The 24,560-nt window shown below is 40.8% G+C and overlaps 1 protein-coding gene across 1 annotated transcript in view; it reads right to left on the bottom strand.

Annotated features, from left to right (window-relative positions):
* BANP (BTG3 associated nuclear protein) overlaps positions 1-24,560 on the bottom strand; it is a 117,787-nt gene that overhangs the window by 34,075 nt on the left and 59,152 nt on the right. The window contains exons 9-10 of the mRNA XM_017816086.1: positions 22,635-22,711; positions 20,659-20,703 (exon numbers count right to left, since the gene is read on the bottom strand). Coding sequence (XP_017671575.1) covers positions 20,659-20,703; positions 22,635-22,711 — 122 coding nt within the window. The remainder of the gene's footprint in view (positions 1-20,658; positions 20,704-22,634; positions 22,712-24,560) is intronic.

The raw sequence follows: 24,560 nt of genomic DNA, 5'->3' as shown, positions 1-24,560 counted from the left end.
CTTTGCTAAATGCTATGTGGAATATTTTCCAATTTTTTCGACCCAGCTCGAGGTGCCCTAAAAACAGGGTGGTGAAGGGAAGACTGACACCCAAAAAGAAGTGGCATTGATATGAACAATCTCCTGAATATTTACTGTCGGTGTGTCGAAGCACCAAAGTTTGAAGCAGAATCACAGAATCCTTAAGGTTGGAAAGCACTTCCAAGATCGAGTCCAACCATCCCCAGCACTGCCACTAACCCCTGTCCCCAGGTGCCACATCCACAAGGCTTTTAAATCCCTCCAGGGACGGGGACTCCACCACTGCCCTGGGCAGCTGTGCCAGTGCTTTACAACCCTTTCCACGAGGAAATTTTCCTTGGTATTTAATCTAAACCTCTCTTCCTCCTCTCGTCCTGTCCAAAAGAACCAGTCCTGTCCAAGTGCCAGGGAAGGCCAAAGATCAGGGTCACTTCCACTGAATTAGAAATGTTATCATTTCAATTTTTTTAGAAAATACTGGGTTTGCCCCCAGTTCCTTCAACTTGCTGGAATGAATCCCACCTGGCAAAATGAATTCAAGAATGAAGAACACCACAACCATTTTTAAGATAAGAATTTCAGAATCCTTAAGCTATACTCAAGTTACTTTGTTTTCTCCTGTCCCTTCACAAGGGAGGAGGAAGAGGAGGAGAACCTTCCACCTCCAGCTATGCCAGGAGGGCAGGACAATGCCAGGACAGGCTGCACATTGTAAGGGTTCATGTTTTGTACATAAACTTTTGGAGCAACTCAGTTTTTACAACAATAAAATACTATGTATTAAGGAGCTTCCCAATGCAGGAACAGCCTCAGATTTTTTGTGAACACTTTTAGTTGCTCTACTCCCTCATACCAGTAGTGAGGGGACTTTTCATACAGTTCCACTTCACACTGGCAACAAAGGAGCTGAAAAGTAGCAATTTTGGCTTCCTGTCCAACACTCAATGGATTATATGGCATTAAGGAATGGCCTCCATCCCCAAGAACCATAAATTCAAGTCCTAAACCCACAAAGTCTGTCAATATTTCTTTTACAAATCAGTCACTGCATTGATCTTCACTGAACTCGTCGTGTTTTTCGCTTGTTCAGTATTTTGAAGTCAGGATAAAAGGTCCAAATAATGACACAGTAACTGAGTGAGATTCAAGGGAATATAATCTACTGCTTTATGTAAAACCAGGGAATTACTGAACTCACTGCTGGCCTTCTGGCATTGCCTCTGTGACATATAAACCCCCTTATGCTTTTAACTTCTGATGTTGCTGTAAAATATTTTAGAAATTATCTTATATCTCTTCAGAAGGAAATCCAACCCTCCATAAGCTGCAGAAATTGTTTAAAATCTAAAGTAAACCATCCCAGACACAAATAATTTTCTTTTCTAATTGGCTGGAACTCCACTGCTCCTTAAAACAACCCCTCCAGTGCTCTAATTCCACAAGTGTTACAACTCAAAAGTTTCTAATGTTTCTCAAAGTGCTCATGATAAAAATAGTCTGGAAAAAAAAAAACTTTCAACGAGCTAAAAAAAAGGAAGAAAAGGTTTAGCACGTTTTTCTCATCAGGTTGGACTGGAGTTTTCTATTAAAGTTATTCCAAGAGAGAAATGATTCACACTCCCCAAGCTGAAATGCTGAGAAATTTGTGGTATCTTCCATCCTCACCCTGCCCACTCCGATGAGCCTGGAGCAATGGGAATTGGAAGCCACAGGATTGACAGGAACGTGGAGCCAATGCTTCCCAGCCTCCCTGGGAGAACATGTCGGATCCTTGTGACCACAAACTCGCCTTTGTTTACTCTGTTGTGAAATACTTCATATTCTGATCAGTGCTGGGGCTGAAAGAGGCCTAATGAATAAAATGTGCTCCAGAGATAATCCACAGGCTGTCGTGAAGGCAATTCCCTGTAAACACTGATACACAAACCCTGCCCTGAAGATCCAGGAGATAAAGGCTGGCCCAAGTTCCTCGGAGAACAACCTCACAGTGTTAATTGACACAAAGCAAGGGAAAACATTTATCAACACCTTTATCTCTTCTGAAGGAAGAAATGAAAGCGCAAGGACTCAATAAACATCATTTTCTCCTCCTGAGGAGACACAGGCAGGCAGCACTCAAAAAGCTGACAGGAGAACACAGGTTGTTCTGCACAGTTGGAAGACTTTACTCCTCCTAAATTAATGGACAATCTGGCCCCGTGTGGTGGTTTTGTGCTCCCCCAGTGCTGACACACTTGCTGGAGCAAAGCTTTGCTGGGCTTTTCTTCCCCACTGGCTCCATGCAGGCACAAAGAATTTCACACCACCTTGCCCAGGCTCCAGCTGCTCCAAGGCCTTGACATCACATCCCCCTTCCAAGTGAGAACTTAGAAACACATGAAATTAAGAAGATTTCAAGCCCAACATTAACATCACATGAAATATTTCCAGTCAAATCTGTGCTTGTTGTTATTTATTTCCCAGTCAGGAAAACACTCGGTGCCACTGCTGGAACCTTCTGGGCTCCCTGGTGCTGCTGAGCTACTGGGGGTTCTCACTGCCTTGGAATTCATCACCTCATCCTACACCCCAGCCTGTTTGAAATGATTTCTGGTAAAATCACCTTCTTTCCTCCTGGAATTTGTGCTTTAATCTCCCACTACTGTATATTGTGCCTTGCTGGGCTGCCTCTCACACACAACCACGGGACAAGTCCATGAGACATCCCTGCTCCTTGTAATCCTTTCCTATTGCAGCCCCACATGGTGCCTTTTCCATAAGATAAAACCAGAACCACCATCAGTATGTTGGTCTCCTCAGATCTTTGAGTCCATGCCTGTCAGACACCACTTCCTATGCCACGGACACATCCTTGTTTTCACTCTTCCCTTGGACAAAATCGCTATTCTGCAATTTAACAGTACCCAGGACAAGGGTTTGCAAGGGTTTGCATGGGTCTGAGGCTACTGGAAAATTCTGGATTACAAAAGATTTAACAATCTCAGTGTGTCTTTTCAAACACTTGTTCTAAACAATACACCTAAAATTTCTGACACGGGCATGGAGTGATAGAACAAGGGGGAATGGCTTCAGACTGCCAGAGGGCAGTTAGGTGGGATATTGGGAAGGAGTTTTTCCCTGTGAGGGTGGGGAGGCCCTGACACAGGTTACCTAGAGAAGCTGTGGCTGCCCCATCCCTGGAAGTGTTCCAGGCCATGCTGGACGGGGCTTGGAGCAACCTGGGCTAGTGGAAGGTGTCCCTGCCCATGGCAGGGGTTGGACAAGATGATCTTTAAATTCCCTTCCAACCCCAACCATTCCATGAAAACCCTAGTTTTCTACCTCAAATAAAATCTCCTCGAGCCATTACCAGGCCTACTGAACTCACTGGAGATCAGCTGCCTCCTGCTGTAATAGTCTGGAGTATTTTCTGCACGATCCCAAGCTCTGTGGTAGCTCTGGCAGCTCCAGCCATGCTGGGTCTGGATCTGGCCAGGCTTTGCTTGTGTGTAGTTGGTTTTGATCAGGTTGACATGTACTAAATTTAACTCTGGTCTTTGTTCCACTGTGCTTTTGGCAAAAACTCGAGAAACAACGTCTGCAAACACAAAATGTCTCACAGTTGTGAGTTCCACTGGCTGATCATATATCTGCAGTCAAAACACAACCCTTCTCCTCTGGTGGGACATCACCCATTTGCTCTATTTGGCAATACCAGCATGGCCGAGGCTCAGCTGGACTCTCCCAAGGGATCATGGAAACCTTTCTCACAGCTGCATCAGAGCCAAACCTCCTCCTCCTTTTCACTGGACTGGTGCATAATTATTTTATAACAATCTCACATCCCAGTCCCTGAGCTCTGGCTCCTGATTACACACAGGGAAAACGTAAAAAGTCAGGAAGTTGAAGCCACTCCTGTCCTGTCACAGTCCTTGGGGCTCCTGTGTTTGGTTCTTTGGGGTTTGGGGGGTGCAGGGTGCAGAATTTTGGATTTATAATTATTCCACAAGGTATCTTTATCCATCAGCATTCTTTGGCTGCTGATTCAGACAGTTCCTCACTTAGGAATCTCTTCTGCATCTCTCCCTAGTGTGTCTAGGACAGCACAGGAGTCGTAGCTACACCTTCAGTATAACCTTTTTGCACAATCCATGTTGAGCTTCTCCACATGGGTTACAAACCCATTGCATGAATTTGATGCTCTATGTGGAGATTTCTTTCTTGTCTCTTTTTTTAAACTTTAAACTCAGCCCCAAGACCTCTTTGGAAAGACATGGAAGAGCAGTGCTCCTTCCTTCCTCGCTCTTCCCTCTGCCCCAGGCTCACCCACCTCCAGGCATCACCTTTCCTTCTGCTTCCAGATCTCCCCAGTGCTCAAACTGACCCACAACCTTGGCTTTAAACCCCACACCAGCTCCTGCCTTCTCCGTGGGGCCCTTCCCAGTGCACCACAACTCCAGAATATTATTTCTTGCCGTTCCTCCCAGCTGAGAACACATCCAAATATAGTGACAGAGCTGCTGAGGCTCAAAAGAAATTTTTCTAGCACAGAATACAGACAACAAACATGCATCCAGTCAATAAATCCTTCTGGCAGGGAAAACTGTCCCTCTGGGCTGTCCCTTGGCCATCACTGCTTTGTGTGAGCAAAACCAGGCTGTAACATTCAACAGAGCGTCTCTGGGGTTCAACTGAACTCAAATGATAATCTGAGAAAACTGTCTCTTTTAAAGAGATTAAAACACAAATGAAAATATAATTATGCTTTTTAGGGGCTATTGTTGTGACCCTCCTGTCCTGGGGAGGAGGCAGAGCTGCTGGATTCACCAAAATGAAATATTTAACAAATGGGTTTCTGCTCCACTCCAGCTCTCTGAGCCACATGGTTTGTGGCTCCAGGTCTCTTCTCCTGTGGTATATTTTCCCTTATGCCCAGCAGCCTTCCAGTGCCTAAAAGGGCTCTAAGAGAGCTGGAAAGGGGCTTTGGATAAGGGCCTGGAGGGACAGGAAAAGGGGAATGGCTTCCCACTGCCGGAGGGCAGGGTTAGATGGCATATTGGGAAGGAATTCTTCCCCGTGAGGGAGGTGAGGCCCTGGCACAGGTTGCCCAGAGAAGCTGTGGCTGCCCCAGCCCTGGAATTGTCCAAGGCCAAGTTGGACAGGGCTTGGAGCAAACTGGTCTAGAGGAAGACGTTGGGGTTGGAGCTGTATGAGTTCTAAGGTCCATCCCAACCCAAACCATTCCATGATTCCATGATTTTGTGCCCACAGCAGCAGAGCTGCAGCTGCGGCTTTTACCCCGGACCAAGAGCCTTGTTTTGCTGGACAAATTGCTCCTGCTTTGAACAACACTTTGCTTCTGAGGCTCCTCCATCTGATTGTTATCACAGTTTGATCTCTTATCATAGAGACAATAAAAAATCCTTTATAATGGAAAAAAGTGGTTCTTGAAGCTTTGATCAGTCACTGGGTTTTCTATGATTTCACCCACTTTTAGCGCCTTTTGTCTTAAGAGCTAAAACTGCATCTTTTCCCTGTATTTCAAATCCAACTGGAATGCAGCTCTGCTCCCATCCCTTTGATCCAATTTCCCACTTACCTTTGTCTTTCAGAGTTAAAAGAAAATGAAGTGTCTCAAGTGTGTCCAAAGCAGCTATTCCTGCCCGGCCCTATTCCTTTGTGTTGGGCTCAGTCCATTTTTGTTTAAACTTCCCTGTCCACCTCAGAGATTACATCCAATGCATGTTTTACATCCTCTGCTCTCCCACTGAGGATATTTTCTGTTTTCCTTTCATGCCTTGTACCACATGGAATTCAGCCATCACAGCAGAGTCTTGAAAAATCCCATGTGCACATTTGTGCTGCTTCTTTTAAAAATTCTGTTTCCTGCTCCAAGTTGGCTTTACAAAAAACCAACATAACCTTCGCTATGTGTATTTCGTCTCAAAAATCCAGCTTTTAAGCTGAATTATTGCACCTTGCTGGTGAGGGCCACAATTCAGATTTTTCCTGAAATAAGGTTTTGGGAGCTCTCATGTTGCTACCAAGTGAAGCTGTGGAGGATGGATTGATTATATAACAGGACAGGATTGATTTATAATAAAAAATATGATATTGAAGTGGTCTCAAACAGCTCAGTTGAAACATCACTAACATGAGAATATCAAACCACCACGAGGAAAATGAGAAGGAAAAATCCCAGTGGTACCTTTGTATTTTCTAATCTCGATTACCACTCACTCCAACACTGATTTCTACATGAAGTCATAACTTGAGATCACATTTATGGTGTTGTGCCAGACCCTTTGTGCTTCAGCTGCTCTGGGATAAAAGGTTTTACCTGGAATCCCCACAGGACCGAGTTGCCCAAATCCCTCTGAATTTGAGAAAGGCTTTGAGGTCTTTGAAAACCATTCCCCAAAAGTGGCACCAGCATATTCCAGAGGCATTAACACAGTTTATCCATGAAGTCTGAGCTAAAAGCACGATCCAGGGGAAATGTGAGGCCAGGCAGGAGCCTTTGATGGGGTATGAGAACACAGACCAGGGAAACCAAAGCACAGCCAAAATATAAAGATTTTTAAGGAGCCAAACTTTTCCTGGAGCAACCCAAGAAAAAAGATGCCAAAGACTCTCCTGAGGGAAGAACAAGCCCCTGATTAAATGTATGGATGACTACTGTAAATAAAATGTAGGAGAAAAAGTCTAGTTTTTTACCTAAAAAGAGCAGCTTAGAAATGTATCAAAGGACAAAACCCCAAGTTTTATTTAAGCTGAATCTCCAGACAGTTCTATATATTCCTGAGAACAGAAGATTCATTTTTGACCTGGTTTTCCACAGGTAAAACAACCCCAGCATGAAAATAATTCTACAACAACTTTAATGTTTCCAGCTCACACCGAATAAAATATTGGAGTCTCAGAAAGTCTGTGCAAAAACTGAGCCTGGGTTCTGTCAAGCCCAAAAAACTCTGTGAACTCTCCAAAACAAAGGCTCCTGCTACCTGTCAGCACTGATCCCAAAGCACAGAAACAAGGCCTGGGCTTCTTGTGATCCAAGAAGCATCTGGGGCCTCCATTTCAGTGAGTTCCCTCTTCAACTCTTATATAATTCTTGAGGCATCAGACCTTAAAAGACATGTTATAGCTCTTCCATGATTTAAAACAGAGATTTGATGTGAAATGTTGCCTTGTGTCCGTCAATTGATAGGAGGGTGAAGGAAATAATTAACACTGAAAAGTCTCAGCAAGGAAGAGAAGGGCAAACAACAGGAACAAACCCATCTGGGCTGCAAACTTCTACATGAGGACAAATTTCTTTTGGGATTCAGATACCAAAATTCTCTTCTATCCACATATATATATAAAAAAATATGAAATATAATACAAATATATAATATATATATTATATATATAATATAAATATATATATATTTAAGTGTTACATATTTCCTCTGTATTTTCTAATGGAGGAAGCCCAATTTTCTTTGAGAGCTGGTTTGAACCACGATGCAGGTGAAGATTTAACTGCTTAGGAAGCACAGTCCACGTGTTTCCAAAATATCCCAGCCAGGATCATCTCCCTTGCCTTGGGATGCTCTAGAATCCCACCCTGTGTTAACCTCCAGCCCTTCTTTTATGAGTGAATTGTAAAACTTTGCTCACTGAAACAAAATACTTCCTTCACAATCTTTCTGAGAAAACCCAGAGCTCCCAAATATTCCTTGGAATTGTTCTTTTCATTCCTTGCAATACCGATTGGAAAAAATAATGGGAAGTGCTCCTTCCAATTTTTCCCTTCTTGTCTTATCTATGGACTGACATCTTTGCACTGTCCAGAATTGCAGAGTTGAAGGAAAAAGTTGAATTTTTAAAGCAATTTTCTCTCAGAATAGATCTAAAAATGCCACGTGTGAGCCCACCTGCACCCCACCTACTCTTAATTCCATGGGAATAAGGAGCACTTATGTCAAGAAAATTGAACACAGATAACTTTTTGCCTGTCCTGGATCATTCCTTCCAGTGGGATGTTCTGGACAGATAATGTCAGATCCACCATAAAAATTAATGGACCATAAAACCAAACACACCAGTCTCCCAGGCAGCTGCTCCCTCAGTATGTGCAAGTTTATTCTCTTTTAAAAGATGATTCCAAAGCAGATTGGATTTAATTTTAAACTATTTTTTAACACTGAAGATAACAGTTTCTTAATAATAGTTTCTAAATTTTATTTAATTACTTAATTAAAGTTTGATTTAAATGTAAATAAATTTAATTTTTAAGAAATAATTTTTAATTCTGTGTTGAATGCTGTAAAATGAAGTATTTTGTAAATGCGTGGTTTTGCTCCCATATTTCCCTCCTTTTACTGCTTACGAGGAGTAAAATGCCCAGAAAAGCAGTGGATGCCCCATTCCCAGAAGTGTTCAACCCAAACCATTCCACGATTCCATGATATCGCAGCTTTTTACTGCAAGAACTTCTCAAATCAGGAAAAAAAGGAAGTCTGGGAATTTTTTTGATTTTTGCACTTGGTCGGGTTGAAAGCAACTCAAGGGTTTTTATTTCATTCACTTTGCACCAATTTTTGCTTTAATAATAATAATTACAGGCCAAAGGCAAACAGATGGCAAAGTAAGTTATCATTTTAATAGAATGTTTTACTTGAAATGGAAAACAATTCTCAACAAATTCAACATTTGGAATTAATCTGGGATTTGTAGGAATTCAGAAAAAATCCAAAAGAAATGTCAGTTCTTGTACTGACATCAAGGTCTGGCTTAATAAACCTCAACCCAATTAAGTGCAATGGCTCAGGAATGTGACTTTTAAGTCCTTTTGCTTGATCATTAATGTTTGGAAATGCTTGGAATAAGGGCTGCTGGATGCCCCTGTGCCAGAGCAGGATGGGAGCTGGGAAAAACCAACTTGTCATTTGTGTTTTCCCAGTCTAAGCAAAACAGATTTAAAGAAATACTATTCATTTCTAGGGAATAATTTAAATTTCTTTATGAATTATAGCTCCCTTTCTTTCAATTATGCACAATCCACATCTTAAAGGATTTGAGTTTTTCCTTACAGGGAATTCTGAAGAGAAAAAAAACACATATTTTTCCGGAAATGTCAATTATTTAAGGAACAAAACAACGAGGAAGGTCAAAATCTCCCTCAGTCCATGTTGCCAAAGTCTGGGAACCTGGATTCCCCTGTTATAATTTTACAACTTATATTGATTTTAGACATGAGGCTGAAAGGAAAAGCTTTTCTACTTGATATTTCAGGCAGGGAAAAGACAAATTAAAAATAAATACTTACAAAACAATCTGGCTTAGTCTGATGTAACAGAACAGGAAAAAAGATTAAAACTGTTAAAAACAGGGAATGTTGGTGCTTCACTGTGGAAAACTCTGGCTTTGTAAGGATGTCATTCCTTATTCAATAACCAAGTCAGTGTTGGTTTACTGTCATCAGTGAGACAAATTTCGGCTCTTTTAAAGATTAGGGACAGATTTTTGAAGAAATCAAGTTTGACACAATCTCCAAATCTATTCCAGTGTCTTCCCATAACAATGACCAAGACATTACTCAATGCATGGAAAACTGAAGCACCTGTGGATCTTCAACAAAATAATCCAGGAAGGCCCAGATATTGCTAAACCAAGACTTGAACTTCAAAGCAAGACATCTAAATTCAAGTTTCCCAAAGGAAATGTCTAATGAAGACATTTGCAACTGATTTACCTAGGAAAAAATTCTTGTATAGTGATATTTTCCAAAAGAACATAAGAAAGTGACTCCTGAACAGTTTTAGCTGCCCATTTGTAGGTCAATCATCCAGAGTGCCGGATTTCCAGCATTCAGAATCCTGGATTTCCTCAGCTGCTACTTCTCTACTCCAGATAAAGTACATGGAGCCAAATGAAAATGATTTTAATTTGGAAAATCTCCACAGAAGATGAAAAGCCCCCATGTTTGGGGCTTCTCTAAACTGACAGAAATGGTCCTGCAATACAATCATGGAGCTCCTGAGTGATTTTTGGTCCTTCCTAAAGTCCAGTGCTGGACTAAATGGCCTCCAAATCCTGACAAATCTCTTCACATCACTTGGAAAAGAATGTGGCCAATGACAAATGTTTCTGACAGCTCCATTCCCATTACACAAGTCCAAGTCATATTTGGTTTAATTCAGAACAGATGATCCACTGATCACTCCTTTCTTCAGCTTTCAGACAGTGCCTCTGACACATCACCACCGACCAGGAAAACACACACCAGAGTCCAACCATGTGGTGTTTGCCCACGTGGCTCTGGAGATCACGTCCTGTTCTCTGGGAGAGCACACAGAGGCAGAACTGTCCTTCCTCTGGGTGACTTCACACTGAAGGGACTCCCTCAGACACCCACAGAATGAGTATCACAGCAAAAATTTATCCTCACTGTTGACTTCTGGCACAGCTCTGGTGTAACATCCAGACTTGTTCTCCTCTCTCGACCCTTACAACCCATTTCTGCTGTCTGACATCCTTTTTATGGATTGACCTACTATGAACAAACCTTGCAGGAAAACATGATCCCATCAGAGTTACCCCCAACAGTCCCTGTGCCATTGTTGAAACACTGTCATTCACTTCTCAGAGCAAGGTCTCTGGGTCAGCTTGACTTTCTCCTCTCTACCCAGACAACTCCTTTGTTCACACTTCCCAGATGTCCTGGCCTTGAACTGAACTCTGTTGAAGAAAAACTCAAAGATCAAAAATCTCCCAGCACAGTTCCAGGATTGAGTAGTCCTGAGCAGTGTTTTTTCTTTGTTTGCTGTTCCATCTCCTGGCACCACCAAAATCGGCCTCCAACTGAATTCCATCCATCACAAACCACACACAAACTGAATGCAAGATGGGCTGGATTTGAGTCAGAGAATCATGGAATGGTTTGAGTTGGAAGGGACCTTCAAGATCATTTGGTCCCACCCCCTGCCATAGGCAGGGACACCTTCCACTATCCCAGGTTGCTCCAAGCCCTGTCCAATCTGGTTTTGGACACTTGCAGGGATGGGGCAGCCACAGCTTCTCTGGGCAATCTGTGCCAGGGCCTCACCACCCTCACAGGGAAGGATTCCTTCCCAATATCCCATCTAACCCTGCCCTCTGGCAGTGGGAATCATTCCCCCTTGTCCTGTCAGTCTAGGCCCTTGTCCAAAGTCCCTCTCCAGCCTTTTTGAGGATGGTACCTCTCCTGTGTGATTCCTGTGGGATGAGATCCCTCGTGGCCAGTGTCACCCCAACCCATAACAAACAGTTAACTAGAAACCCCACTAACGTGATAAGTAACACCATTCCAACACTTCCTCCTGGTGAACTCCGGGACACTTCTGCTGCTCAACACAAATATTTAGCAACATTCCAGCAGAATGGAATGACATATTTTAGGAGTAAAAATAGTTGTAAAAAAAAAAAAAAAAAGAAGCAATTTATAAACCAGATTCATTCATAATCAACCCTGGTTGAAGCCCAGAGTTTGTATCAAAGGAAAAGACTATCTCTGTGTGAAGGAGTTTTGCTTCCAGCCCAGGCAGGAACTGATAGATCCAACTGGATAATTGATGGAGTCAGGATACAACAACTAATCCCAGCAGACTGGATCAAATCAAGTGAAGCAAGTTTATCATTTCAAATACTTACTCCACAAAGAATTATGTTGTTCACAGAGCACTAAAGAAACGGCCACGGCCGATGGTTTTCCGAACAGACTTTCCAAGTGTTCCTCGGAGTAATACATTGATGTGCTCTGAATAAAGGAAATCTACCTCAGCTAATTAAAATAGAGCAGAAATTAAAACTGTGTTGTTGATGTTGAATTTTTATGTCTAAATTAAGCAACAAGGTGGTCATCTTGTAGTGGTTTTTTTTTTTAATATGGTGTGTTCCAACCAGCTAAGGAATCTCAAATTTAGGATCTCTGATCATTCTTATTCAATTTATTAGAATTTATTAGATGAAATTTTTTTATTCCCTCAGCTAGTTTGAAATATTTTAAGGATTCTGGAAAATTGGCCTGAAAATAAAGTTGAATGACGGAAAGGATTAAATATATGAACAACAGACAAAAGTCAACCAATTGGTCAAATCACACTTTGTTTAACTTGTTAAAACCCTGAAAACTCTGTAAATCACACAGGTTTTCTTCTACAAAGATAAACTTATTCTTAAGCTGAGCCACTGTGGTTGACATTTCAAAAGGAGTGGGTTTGGTGCCCCAAACTTGGTAAAAAGCAACTGTTTTAACAGAGGGGAGACAAAAAAGAGGAGCCATTTCCCAATTTCATATACTTCAATTGTTCTCAAAAGGTTTCCAAAAGCCTTGACCACCATTTGGGAACTATTCCAAAATTCCATTTATCATTTAACCCAGACAAGCAATCTGGAAACAGGTTTAAGTCATCAAGATTTACCGTCCAGTTTAACATAGAGGGAAGATTAATTAAGTTAATGGCCTGAATTATGCACCTGCCATTAAGTGACCTGATCTCACCTACATGTGATTTGGGTTTTCCTGGGGATGAAGGGAGATCTCTCCATGTTGAACAGCTCAGGCTCTGCCAGGAGCAAGTGGTTGGTCCCAGCCATGGATTTCAGGATTTCAGTGAACCCAGTGTCAACCCATCCTGGGCACTGACAGCCCAACTGTACCAATCACTGAGGTTGGAGAAGATCTCCAGGATCATCGAGTCCAACTTGTGACCGATCCCCACCTTGTCATCTAGCCCAGAGCACTGAGTGCCACAGCCAGTTGTTCCATGGATGGATCCCCTCTAGGGCTGGGGATTCCATGACCTCCTTGGGCAGCCCTTTCCAGGGCCTGACAGCCCTTCCCAGGAAGAAATTCCTTCTCATGTCCAACCTGAACCTCCCCTGGCACAGCTGGAGGCCGTTTCCTCTTGTCCTGTTCCTTGTTCCCTGGGAGCAGAGCCTGACCCCCACCTGGCTCCCTCCTCCTGTCAGGGAGTTGCAGAGAGCGAGAAGGTCCCCCCTGAGCCTCCTTTTCTCCAGGTTAAACATTCCCCAGATCCTTCCTGGGCTGGAATTTGTAACATGGAGCAGTGATTTCTGAGCACATGATGAAACCTCCCTAATATCTGAAATAACTGAGGTGGCACTGCTGGAGCCCAGGCAGAGAACAGGGATGGGCTGAGGGCAAACCTGCAGCACAAACAGGGCTCACATCACATGATGAGAAAAATCATAAATGAAGAGCACTAAAAAGAATAAACAAAACAAAAAAGAAATGATTTCTCTAGATTAGCCCAGCAAGATAGCTTTGTGATCACTGCTATTCTACAAGCTGAGATTTTATTACCAAAATCTCTAATAAGAGGCAGCTTAGACCTCTGCCTTCTATCAAGGTGGAGAAAATTATTTTTCCTTATATTTAAAAGATTATCATTTCGTATCTCATCTCTTCTTATTAAGTTTACAGCAATATTAAAACAAGATTTGGGTGAATAAAGAACATAATATACTCCAAAATAGAGCACATATTCTTTGGAGCATTATAAATGCTCCTGTCTGCTTGAATGGAATTTTAATGGAACAACCCACCTTCTTAGGAGAAAAATAAAAAAAAAAAGATGACAGAAAATATTATCCTTTTCCAAAACCTTAATTAAACAATCTTGCTTTACAACTACCACAGATCACTCGAAGAACTGAGGGACTGTATCAAAGAAATACCTGTAAGAGATTAACAAATCACCTCTATTAATTCTTTCCACCAGTCAGAAGGTTTTTACAAATGGAAAGAAGTAATTTAAGAGGTGGAAAAAAAATCCTAATTCATATCAGTATTAAAATAAAGGCTGATTTTACTGTCTCTCTGGACATTTTGCTACTTTTGATCAGCAAGGCAAAGAAAAACAAGTTTGTGGTGTGAGAAAGGTATCGGTGAAAGGCTCCATCATCCAGAGACACATTGAACTGGGAATGGGCAATTCTGAGCAGGAGACAGAAATAGTTGCCTGACATAATGTCTAAATCTTGAGGAGCACCAGGAAAAAGCCTCTGCTGCAAACACAGCCATATATTCTGTGCTCACAGCCAAGGAGCTGCTGGAATTCACTGTTTGCTCCCAAAGCAAATCTTCACCCGCGTCACTGCAGGGCTGAAAGGGGCACATTTGATCCTGTTATTATTGGGAAGCTGTTCCTTTATTGTCACACTTTGCCAAAAGCAGAAGTGACAAAAAAATACCATAAATATGAGATTTTGCTGCTGGAGATTTTGCTTACCTTTGCCTTCAGCAGAGATTGCTTTTTTCAGCATATAAAGACAAAAAAACCCCAAACCACTGTGTTGATGGATGGGACTTAATAATAATTAGTAGATAAGGAAAAACTTCTGAAACAAGTTGAACTGAAAGGCACCTGCAAACTTTCTCATGTCACCTCTTAGGTGCTACACTGAGATCTTCGATAGGACAAAGCATTATCATAATAAAATTAAAGGCATCAAAATTACAGCTGCTCTAAGGACTTCACATAAAAACAGAGCAAATTCCAGCAAATAACAATCACATAGTGACTGATGGGGAATACAATATAAAACTGAGCATTTTCTAAGGAGACCTCTGTTCTTTTACTGAATAGTAAAGCAAAAATGGCTTTATAAACCTCAGACCCGAAAAGCCTCAGTGAACTTTAGTGGACACAGAACAAAGGGCAGCCTTGCCCATAATTTCCTATATTCACATTTTAAACTGCAGATTAACAACAATTAATGACCTTTGATGACTAAAACATATAAATATCTCCACAGCAAACCTTAAGTACACTAAACCAACTTCATATCTGCTTTATCACCAGAGCAGCAACTCCTTTCTTCCGCTCCTGATAATCCTGTTCCCTTCTCTGCTTCCTTCCTTTCCCACAAACCCATTTAAATTCTGCCCTTAATCTACATATCAAACACANAGGACCAGTGCAAACCGGCATGCCAACTCTAGCACAAATGGGAACTTTAGAATAGGTGAATCAGCATTCCCTTTATATACACATTTATATACATATAAACTAAATATTTTATTACAGCTTTTTAGTTAGCAAAAATTAATACAAATTTTCCTTATAATATTAATATTAATTTTTCCGGAGATATTCTGTATTTTACTGATCCCCGAGTAGCAGGTTTTTCCCCTAAGCTTCTTTTAACCCATACATATCTGTAAGTTTTAGGGCACTTCACTGCTTTAAAATGAAATCTCTCCATTTTCTTTTGCTAAAATACGACCTTCTTTAGCAAACTAAGTTTTCAGACTAAGAGTGTTGTGGTTTTGATGAACTACTTTGAGGAACGAAGTGGAGACACCTCTTGTATGAGACATCGAATTAAAGAGGATGTGCACAAAAATCTTCAAACAAAACAAAAAAATCTTGTCATTAAAATGCTCCTACTTAAATATTTAACCACTCTTACTTTATCATAAATAGTGTTGCCATAAAAACTCTGTGTTTCCACAGAGACACTGTGATTTTACCTGAAATTTCCACTCAACAAATGTTGTTTCCAAACAATTCTTTTAATTTTTGCTCCTAAAAACAGGCTCAGACCTGCAAGACTTCAGTAGAATTTAGTACAATTATTGAGGAAGTCTCAGTCAGAAATAATCATTTATTATTTTCCAAATCCAATCAAGGAGTTTTCAGGTTCCAGCTGAATGATATTGCAGTTTTAATTTGATTATTGTTCTTCTGACAGTCATTTTTCTGTTTGTGTTATTCCGATAATAAAAAAAAAAATTGGAATTAATAGCACTCAAAGCCTTTCCAATCCTTCCTCTCTCTCCCAACCCCACAAGCACAAAGACTCTCACTCAGACCTTCCCTGTCCCCGCAAAAAATACTTTCCAGGGGTGACTTCGGAGCAGTTCATTTCTCCCACTTCAATTTCCTCCTCATTCCTTCCAGCTTCAGCAAATAGCTCAGAATCATCTTAATTCTACTGCCCTCTACTGCTGATAAATCAGGGACAGGGAAAAAACTTCCTACATTGTGTTAATTATTGCCTGAGCAACTTGAATAAAGAATTTTAGCATATTTAAATCTAGAACTTTTTAATTAAATGCATTATATGAAAATTAAAAATTGCAGAAGATTATTCTTTTCTCTGTCTTGGATAATATATTATAATTGAAGTGGTTAATATTGATAGAAACTACAAGATCTATTCCAAAGGCAATTAAAAAGCATATTCAGAAAATATATGTTTCTTTCCCAAAAAAATGACATCTGGAAAATGCACAAACAAAACAGAGCAGCAGCCAAGTTATTATGGAAATGTCAACAACATTTTTGTTTGTATAAGTGAAAATTATAACTGAGTTATGGATTCAATTTGACCTTAAAAAACGTGGTGCCCTCACCACAAAATTGTGAATGTCTCAATAATGATCAGGGATGTAAACAGAGAAACAAAACCCAGATGTCAGTGTTGGTCTTGACTGTCCCACAGGTTTGTGGAGAATTTGGAAGGGGCTGCCAAGGCAGGTTTGGAATCACCATCCCTGGAGGTGTCCAAGGAAGGCCTGGACGTGGCACTTGGTGCTCTGGGCTGGGGGACAAGGTGGGGATCGGTCACAGGTTGGACTTGATGGTCTTGGAGCTCTTTTCCACCCTCAGTGATTCCGGGATCTGTGATTTCCTTGACAAACCAACCTATTTTCATTTCAATTTGATCCAGTCACAAATAAGATTCACTGGATTTTACGTGGGATTACCAGGATAGGGGGTTTTTCCCTCTGAACATTTGGAACCATTTCTTCCCCTTCTCCAGCCCTGCCTGATTTCTTGCCCTTCCCAAGACTCCAGCAGAGCCCAGGCCCAGGACAGATGTTTCAGACAGAGGTGATGAGGTTGTTTCTCCTCCTGAGCTCCACCACAGGCTCTGTGGGGGTTAACCCAGACCTGCCCCAGACCCAGCTCCAACCCCTCCCAGGGCAGCACAGACAAACCCTGGCTGATCCATCCATCTCTCTATCCCAGCCTTCCAGGCCCAAGTTCCCACCCTCAACTCTGCTCTATTTTCTCCATCACAAGCAGCTTTCCAAGGATATCTTTTCCAGTCATGGACCTGCTCTCCTACAATCATTCCACACATGAGGATGCTTTCCCTTCTCCACAGTCTGAACCCTCCCAGCCCTTGGAGCTGCTGTAAAGCTCAGAGCATCAAGCTCAGAGAAGGTCAGGAGAAGATAAAACAATCCCTGCTCCATTCAAATTCCTCAGAAAACAGCTGGAAAACCCATAGGAACCAGATCCCCTCCCTCTCTCTGTACCTGTAACTCAGCAGTTACTCAAGGGTCTCACTGCACCTCTTTGATCACAAACTTCCCTGGGACAGACTTTTGTCTACAATTATATAAAATGTCAATTCTGCACATTTATTTCCTATACAGACAGATCCCACAAAAGCAGTTTACACTGACTGTTTTTTTCCTACATGCTCCTTTGTCCTGAGTTCTCCTGCTTTTTCTACCTCACCTACAGATCCTGCTCCAAGTGAACTAAATGCTGCAATTCCTGTTAATTTTTCAGTCACTCAGCAGGACAAATTGTCAGCTCCCCGGAATATGAACAATCCTATTTGAGATTTTAAAGTACATTAACTTTTCAATTTAAGAACTAAGGCTATTACTTGAAGACCATTTGCCTGGTGTCATTTTAATTAATGCCTAAATTGGAGAAACACCGGTCGGGAGGATGAACAAAATGTCTGAAATGCAGGATCAAGGAATGGCCTTGGAATTGTCCTGTTCTACCTCTTTATATCCCTATCTTTGAACACAGTGGCAACACCTCACCTTGTGCAGGACACACACGAACATCTCCTGGGATGTTCCAAGGAAGAAAAGGATGGAGTTAGGGAGAAAGGAAGGCAGGTAATCAGAGCAGACAAATTAGAAAACTTCTGGTAATTCATAAGGATCAAATGCAAAGTCCAAAAAATTCCCACTACTCCGAGGTTTTGAGTGTTCGTTAATATAAAGTCTAATTATTTTTGCAGTTTGGTATTTTTATTAAACGTGCACTGAAATACGAAACTCCCAGCTAATAGAACACATGTGGAGGTAGACAGAGCTCTTTTTGGAATGATTTCATTGTTCCATGGACAGTGATGCCAGAAAAATAAAATCTAAGTTCACTGCAACTACCAGGACAGACAAAGGGGGGGGGAAGTTAAAATCAAAGGGCAGAATTGTGCAGAGAAGCCAGGATTTAGTACACTCTGTGTCACCTTGGGGATTTTCCCGATAAAATTTCATGGTACATTTATGCCATTTTATGCCTTAGCTCACATGGAGTTTATAAATCTATGCTTTGCAGCCCCAGCTTCTTGTAAACCTTTCACTTGTGGTCGAGTGAAAAGCTCCATCAGCAGCAGGACCAAACCTCACCTGGGCAGAGGGAACACTTACACCTGCTCAGTGCACAGAATACATGGAAAACAGCAGCCTGAGATGAATTTTCAAGGGGAATATTTAGTATCCAAGCTAAGATTTAGTGCCACTGATAAGTATATATTAATCAGCTTAAAACACTCAGTAAGTGCCACGATATTCCTTGTTATCAATATCCCCCAGTGTCCCTTGGCTGGTGCATTAGAGTTCAAAACATGCAAGGAAAAGCCAATTTCCTGAAAAATAATGGACAGGTTGGAAAACTACAGGAGTTTTTCTTTGATCCCAGGTCCTGAACAGCTACTGGACTGTCCTGACTCAAGTTACCCTGCCCCAGATCCCTGACAGGTTTTTGTGCTCTTATCCTGCTCCCAGTGCCAAGGAAAATGGCTTCGTTTCAACTCCCCTTCTTCAACCACAAGCAGAGTTTAGTTTAACTCCTTATCCTTCGCAGTTTTAGGAGCTCAGATAAACAAAGATCAGCTGATGAGCAGAAGCCACAGAGCTCGTGTAGCACAGGGATCATGTGAGTGCTGCTCACCCACTTCAGGGCCCAAACTGCTGATGAAGCTTTCAGTAATTAATGCAGGAGGGAGCTAAAAATCCCCTAAATATTTGCTTGCTCCTATTTTATGGTCCACTGAAAAATAACCATTTTCCAGCAAATCCTTTTGGAGGAGTTTGAGGATTCCTGGGAATTTGCAGAGCCACCAGCTGAAGTGTGACAATGCCTGGCTGGTGATGCTCAAGACCCAAAATGCAGCTGAGTTCAGGAAATAAAAACAAAAAACCAGCACTTCACTATTTGTTTCTTCAAGGAAAGTTTAAAAGTAGAGCTCAGAGCACAGTTAGTTAAAAAACGCACAAAAATTGGATGTTAAAGTGATTTTCTACATACACATGCACAGCCAACAACCACTTAGGCAGAACCAAGATTATCCCAAATATATATACTGTGTGATAGTGCAGATATAGATAACATGATGTTGATTTAAACAAAAAAAGGGCAATTAATCATGGTTTTCTTCCCTATCTGGTGTGTTCTCACACATTCTAACAATACACATATATCCATATATATGCACAGGCACACAAATTTACACATGAATAGATATTTCAAGGAGAAAAATAAAGCTATTAGGTTTTAATTAAAAGTAAATTCAACTTAATCTACATGCCTCACTCAGAGAGACATAAATCCACCCAATATTTGTCTTGTAAGAAGGTGCAATTTGGGCAGCTATATTTCACCAAAAAAGAAAAAAAGAACAATAAGCACTAAACCAAAAGTTCTGACACACAAGAAAAATCACCTTCTCCAGTCTCACTTTTGCAGAAGTACTGCTGATGAAAACCTCAGCAAAGAAGACTTAAAAGTGGTTAATTTTGCTGTTTTTAAACCCCCACACAAATCCTGCATGTGGTCAAAAGTTCAGAGTGTTGGGAGCTTCCCTGAGTTCCAAACCTTCCTGATGTCAGACTGTTCAATGCAGGGCAGGACTCGAGTTCTCCCCAGATGTCTCACAACTTATTCATATTCAACAGGACCAAAAAAACCCATAGCAAGTGGCCTGGCTTGAAAGCTTCTCACAGGAAGGTTTTCGTGCTGTGGGTATTTTAAGAGAGCTCAACATTCAGGAAAGTGTGTCTGAGATCAAATGGGAGCAATTTTGCTGCCACCTGACATGGAAATTCTGCTAATTTAGCCCTTCAGTGACTCAGCACTCCAAGTAAAAGCTGCTTTTTCTTCTCTCATGTGTGCATAAGCACCTAATAAAGCCATTTTATCAGCAAGAACAAAAGCAGATGGGAAAGATCTGTTTCTCCCAAGCCTCTCCATGTAATGAAAAAAAGAACTGCTTAAAAATCAGCAATAAATGTGGGGTTCTGAGTCCACATCTGGCCATGGGGACAGTGGAGAACAGAGACAAGAACACACTGTACACACCAAAATCAACCCAGTTCCTAAATGCAGGGGGGGAGAGGCCAAAGACGAGGAGGGATAAAACAGAGGGATGAAATATGTTGCAGGAATGGTGAAATAATACAAAGACTTTTTGTATTTAAAATATTTCATGTGCATGTCATCATTTTGCAAGCTGTTTATTTCAACAGATTTTCCTCCTTAAAACAGCCACTTACAATCTGGGATAATTCCAACAGCAACATTAAAGACCAAAGGAAATGCTGTTTAAACTCAGTTCTGTTCCTACCTGTCCATCCTGACCCACGTGAACTTGGTGTATCTGCAGGTTTCCCTGGAAAAAAAGAGCATTGACAATAAATAAAAATTGGGAATTTAAAAAGAGTTGCTTTATGCTGAAAAAAGTCTGTTTCTCATCTTATTATTAAACAGCTTCAATATTAAGCAAACCTACTAATTTAGGAAGTCCTGAGGGTTATTTTGGCAATCCAGCTCCAATCCCATAGTCAGCTCTGCATCCACAGGGGATAAACAGATCAAAAGCAGGGAAGTGTCTCAGTACCAGCATATTTTGCTTTTTGGAAGCTACTACATAATGCATTTTTATGTTAAGTTTCTCAGTATTGTTTCTGAGGTAAAATTTTTGGGTTTCCTTATTTATATAAAACTGCAAATTTAAGTCAACCCCTTACTAAACTAGAATTAGAATTTAACACTTTTATATGTGGGGGGTGTTATTTACTAATTGTTTTTTTGTTTTATCAAAATTCACTACCGAAGACTAACAATTCTATTACAGGAATTACATCTATCACAAAAAAATTCTCAATAATGGGAAGGATTTTAAAGGAAACTGTAGCTCCAAAGTCTAATAAGGAAATCTTTACAAAATGAAGTTTTGATTCGTATGCTCAGAGATGCCTTTCCAAAAGCACAATTGGATTAAGGAAAACCAGCTTCCCAAACAGTGAAATACCAGATTTCTTGGAGGAAAAAAAAAAATCCCAATTCTTTGATTTGCATGTTTTGGGCAGTGTCTCTTCCTGGCAGCTCCTGCTCTCATTTGAAGCTGTACATTGGAATAAATTAAAGCCCAGATGTTTTCAAATGCAGCCCTTGAAAGTCTTAGAGACACAAACAGCCGATGGACACAGGGGGTGGCTGAACCTCAGGATCAATCACAACAGGATCTGCTGAATCAGAATTTTTTTAGTGGTTTTTTTATCCAAAACTCCTTCAGTTTTATTGTAGCACACTTTGCATTCCTTCAGACCCAGAGTATTTTAATCCCTTTTTATTTCTCTCAAGACAAGCTCTTCAAAGGAGAAGCCTTTAACTCTAATATTTATAGAATATTTATGATAATATTTATTCTTCAAGAGCTGCCTGTGTTAACAATATTCCTTCACAAAGTGGTTTTATGAGATGTGATTTGGGTACTTTGGAAGTGGATTAAAATAACCCACATTCAGATACTCTTAACAGTGAGGAAAAACCTCTACAGGGAAATGGTACAGATTAAAACTGTTGTTTAACCTTATTTTTCTATTCCTTCTTTATTCAAACAAAGAACACAGAAATCTAACAGCAGTTTTAGCAATTAGGAGTATCTATACATTCTCAAATAACCAACAATTGCAGTCCCACACAGGTAAATCCACCTGGCTTTGAGAGCTGGTTTGCCTGAGTCAAAATTGGGGGGTTCAGGACTGAATTTATCCATTTCCATTCTACTGAACTATTTTTATGGAAAAAATTAAAGAGTGCAAACACTGCAGTGCTAAATTAGTTAGTCAGTAATGAAGGTAAGTTGGTTCTGCAAAATCTCTTTACTAGATGGTGGCTGGAATTTTCTCCAACTCCTGTTCAACAGTTCCCACGTGCAAAGGCACTGAGTATTCTGGACACATTTAGTTCATAAACCTAAACAAAATAATTTCATTTTAATGGCAGTGCAAGCAGCTGAACTGATTTCCTCTAGTATTCTGTATTAAATTTCCAAAGACCATCAGCTTTATAGAGCAATCATTAGTGTCACACACACAGAGCTGGTCAAGGAGGATAAAAACCCCCAAATCCCAAAACAAAAAAAACCCACCCCCCCCAAAAAAAACCAAACAGAGAGAAATAGCAGGTTGCATTTAACACCCTAAAGCACATTTCATTCTGGTTCCACCACATCCTCTCACTTTACTCAGATTTCAGAGGTGCAGTTTTGGAATCAGGGCCCCAGATGTGCTCCAAGACACCCAAACTTTTGCTCACCTCACTGTCCTGTGTGATCTGGACCTGCTCCCCCTGGGGCACTTGGGCTATGTGGAGATGGCCCTGTGGGATCCACAACAAAAGAAAACACCAAGGAGCATCAGAGGAAAATCAGGACTAGAGGAAGCAGCTACTACCTTGCATCAGCACAGCTCAAGGTATAGAGGCAAAGTGTTTATTCAGTGAAAACCATTAAAAATAGCTGTAAAAAATAAAGTGCAACTGTATTTCCCCCTCCTTTTATGTCAAACATAAGTAGAGTGACTTTAAGCAAAGAACAGTTCATTTTCACTGAAGGGGGAAGAAAACAGGCATAATAATAAATAACATTTATGCAGTGAATTTCTCTATGGCAAAGGATCTGTGCTTCTGACTGACACACAAAGCTTGGGGCTGACTTGGTGACTGAAACATGAATCCAGTTTAAAGACCTTGCAAACTCAGTTCTTTAAAGAGATACAGCAAGACTAAATATCCCTAAGAGTGAGGCATTCAAAGGCATCTAATTATCCATGGATTTGTGTACAGTCACACGGTTCTGGTGGATCCCAGACCATGCCAAGGACTGTCAAACTGCTGGGATTTTGGAAGAATTCATTAATTTGAACACAGTTACTGCCCTAATAGTGTTAATCATGTTAATACTTTACATTGCTGACCATGGTCCCCACTCCAGACTGGTACCAAGCCTGTCCTCTGATCCAAACAGGGATAAGAGTGGATGGAATTCCTCGTGCATCCTGACTAGCCCAGCCAAGTCTTTGCTCCTGTGATTTACCTGAGATTGGATTCTAAATAACCTCCTTGAGGGTTTCTAAGGCTTTGTGTTCATTTTAATATGCCTGCATGAGATTAAAGATAATCATTTGGAATTCTGTCAAAGGCTCTTCTGATTTTATAACACAAGAACAATTGCATGTGATTTTCAAAGACACACAGATCCCTCTATTTCAAACAGTTTCATTTCCTTTGGAAGGAAACCATCTATTTATAGGGAGAAAAAACACTCTGAAAGTCTCACTCTGACAATAGGGGCTGTATATAAAATTAGAGCACTGCCCAGTTTGTGTGCAGATTAAAATCACTTTCCCCTCCTTAACATGGAGCTCTCAGGGCTCCCAGGAAAAAGCCTGGAGCATTTGGGAGATCCATTTAGAGTGGGTTTAAGTATAAGGAATCCTTTCTGGCTGGAGGGACGGGGAGAAGATGATTTTATTCACCTTTTTATGACCAAAAAAAACCTGCTCACTCATCTTTTGCAGACACAGAATCGGCCCTCAAAGACAGTCCTTCTCTAATACTGATTTTTTAATAGATATTATAAATAACTACTACATTACTAATGACTCTTAGCCTGATCTATATGTATTATTCCACAGAACTGAAAAAACAATACCATTTTCTCCTGTTTCAACCTCTATATGTCTAAATTACGACATTTAGAAAGTGGTTGTGGGTCACAGAGGATTTTCCCTGGATTCCACAAGCAATTTAAAGGATCATTAAAGAGTCTGGAGCTTTTAATGAGGCAAATTTGCATCACTTACACCTATAAATGTAACCACTTTGTCTATTATATTCATGTATTTCATATAATTTTCCCTTCTACCTTGTCTTTCAAGACTTGAAAAATGGTTTACAGTCATCAATTATATCTCATAGAAAGATCCATCGAGGAGTCAAGAAGATTTAAAATCCATAGGGAAACCAAGAGACAAGGGAATTCCCATGGTGATACTGGAAAGTTATGGCAAAAGTGAAGTGGAAGTGGAACTTTTGCACCCAGTTCCTGCAGAAAGAGCATTATTTCACTGAGGACGCTTTTTTAAAATAATTTTAAATGAATTTTAATTGAAGTTTGAATTTCAAACAATCCTTGTATCAAACCATGGGACAGAGGGATTAAAGTGAAGGTGGGTTTTTTCA

The sequence above is a fragment of the Lepidothrix coronata genome, unplaced genomic scaffold (assembly GCF_001604755.1).
Source record: "Lepidothrix coronata isolate B3197 unplaced genomic scaffold, Lepidothrix_coronata-1.0 Scaffold54, whole genome shotgun sequence".
NCBI classification, from domain to species: Eukaryota; Metazoa; Chordata; class Aves; order Passeriformes; family Pipridae; genus Lepidothrix; species Lepidothrix coronata.
The sequence above is the reverse complement of the archived record's forward strand: the minus strand, read 5'-3'. Positions and strand labels throughout refer to the sequence as shown.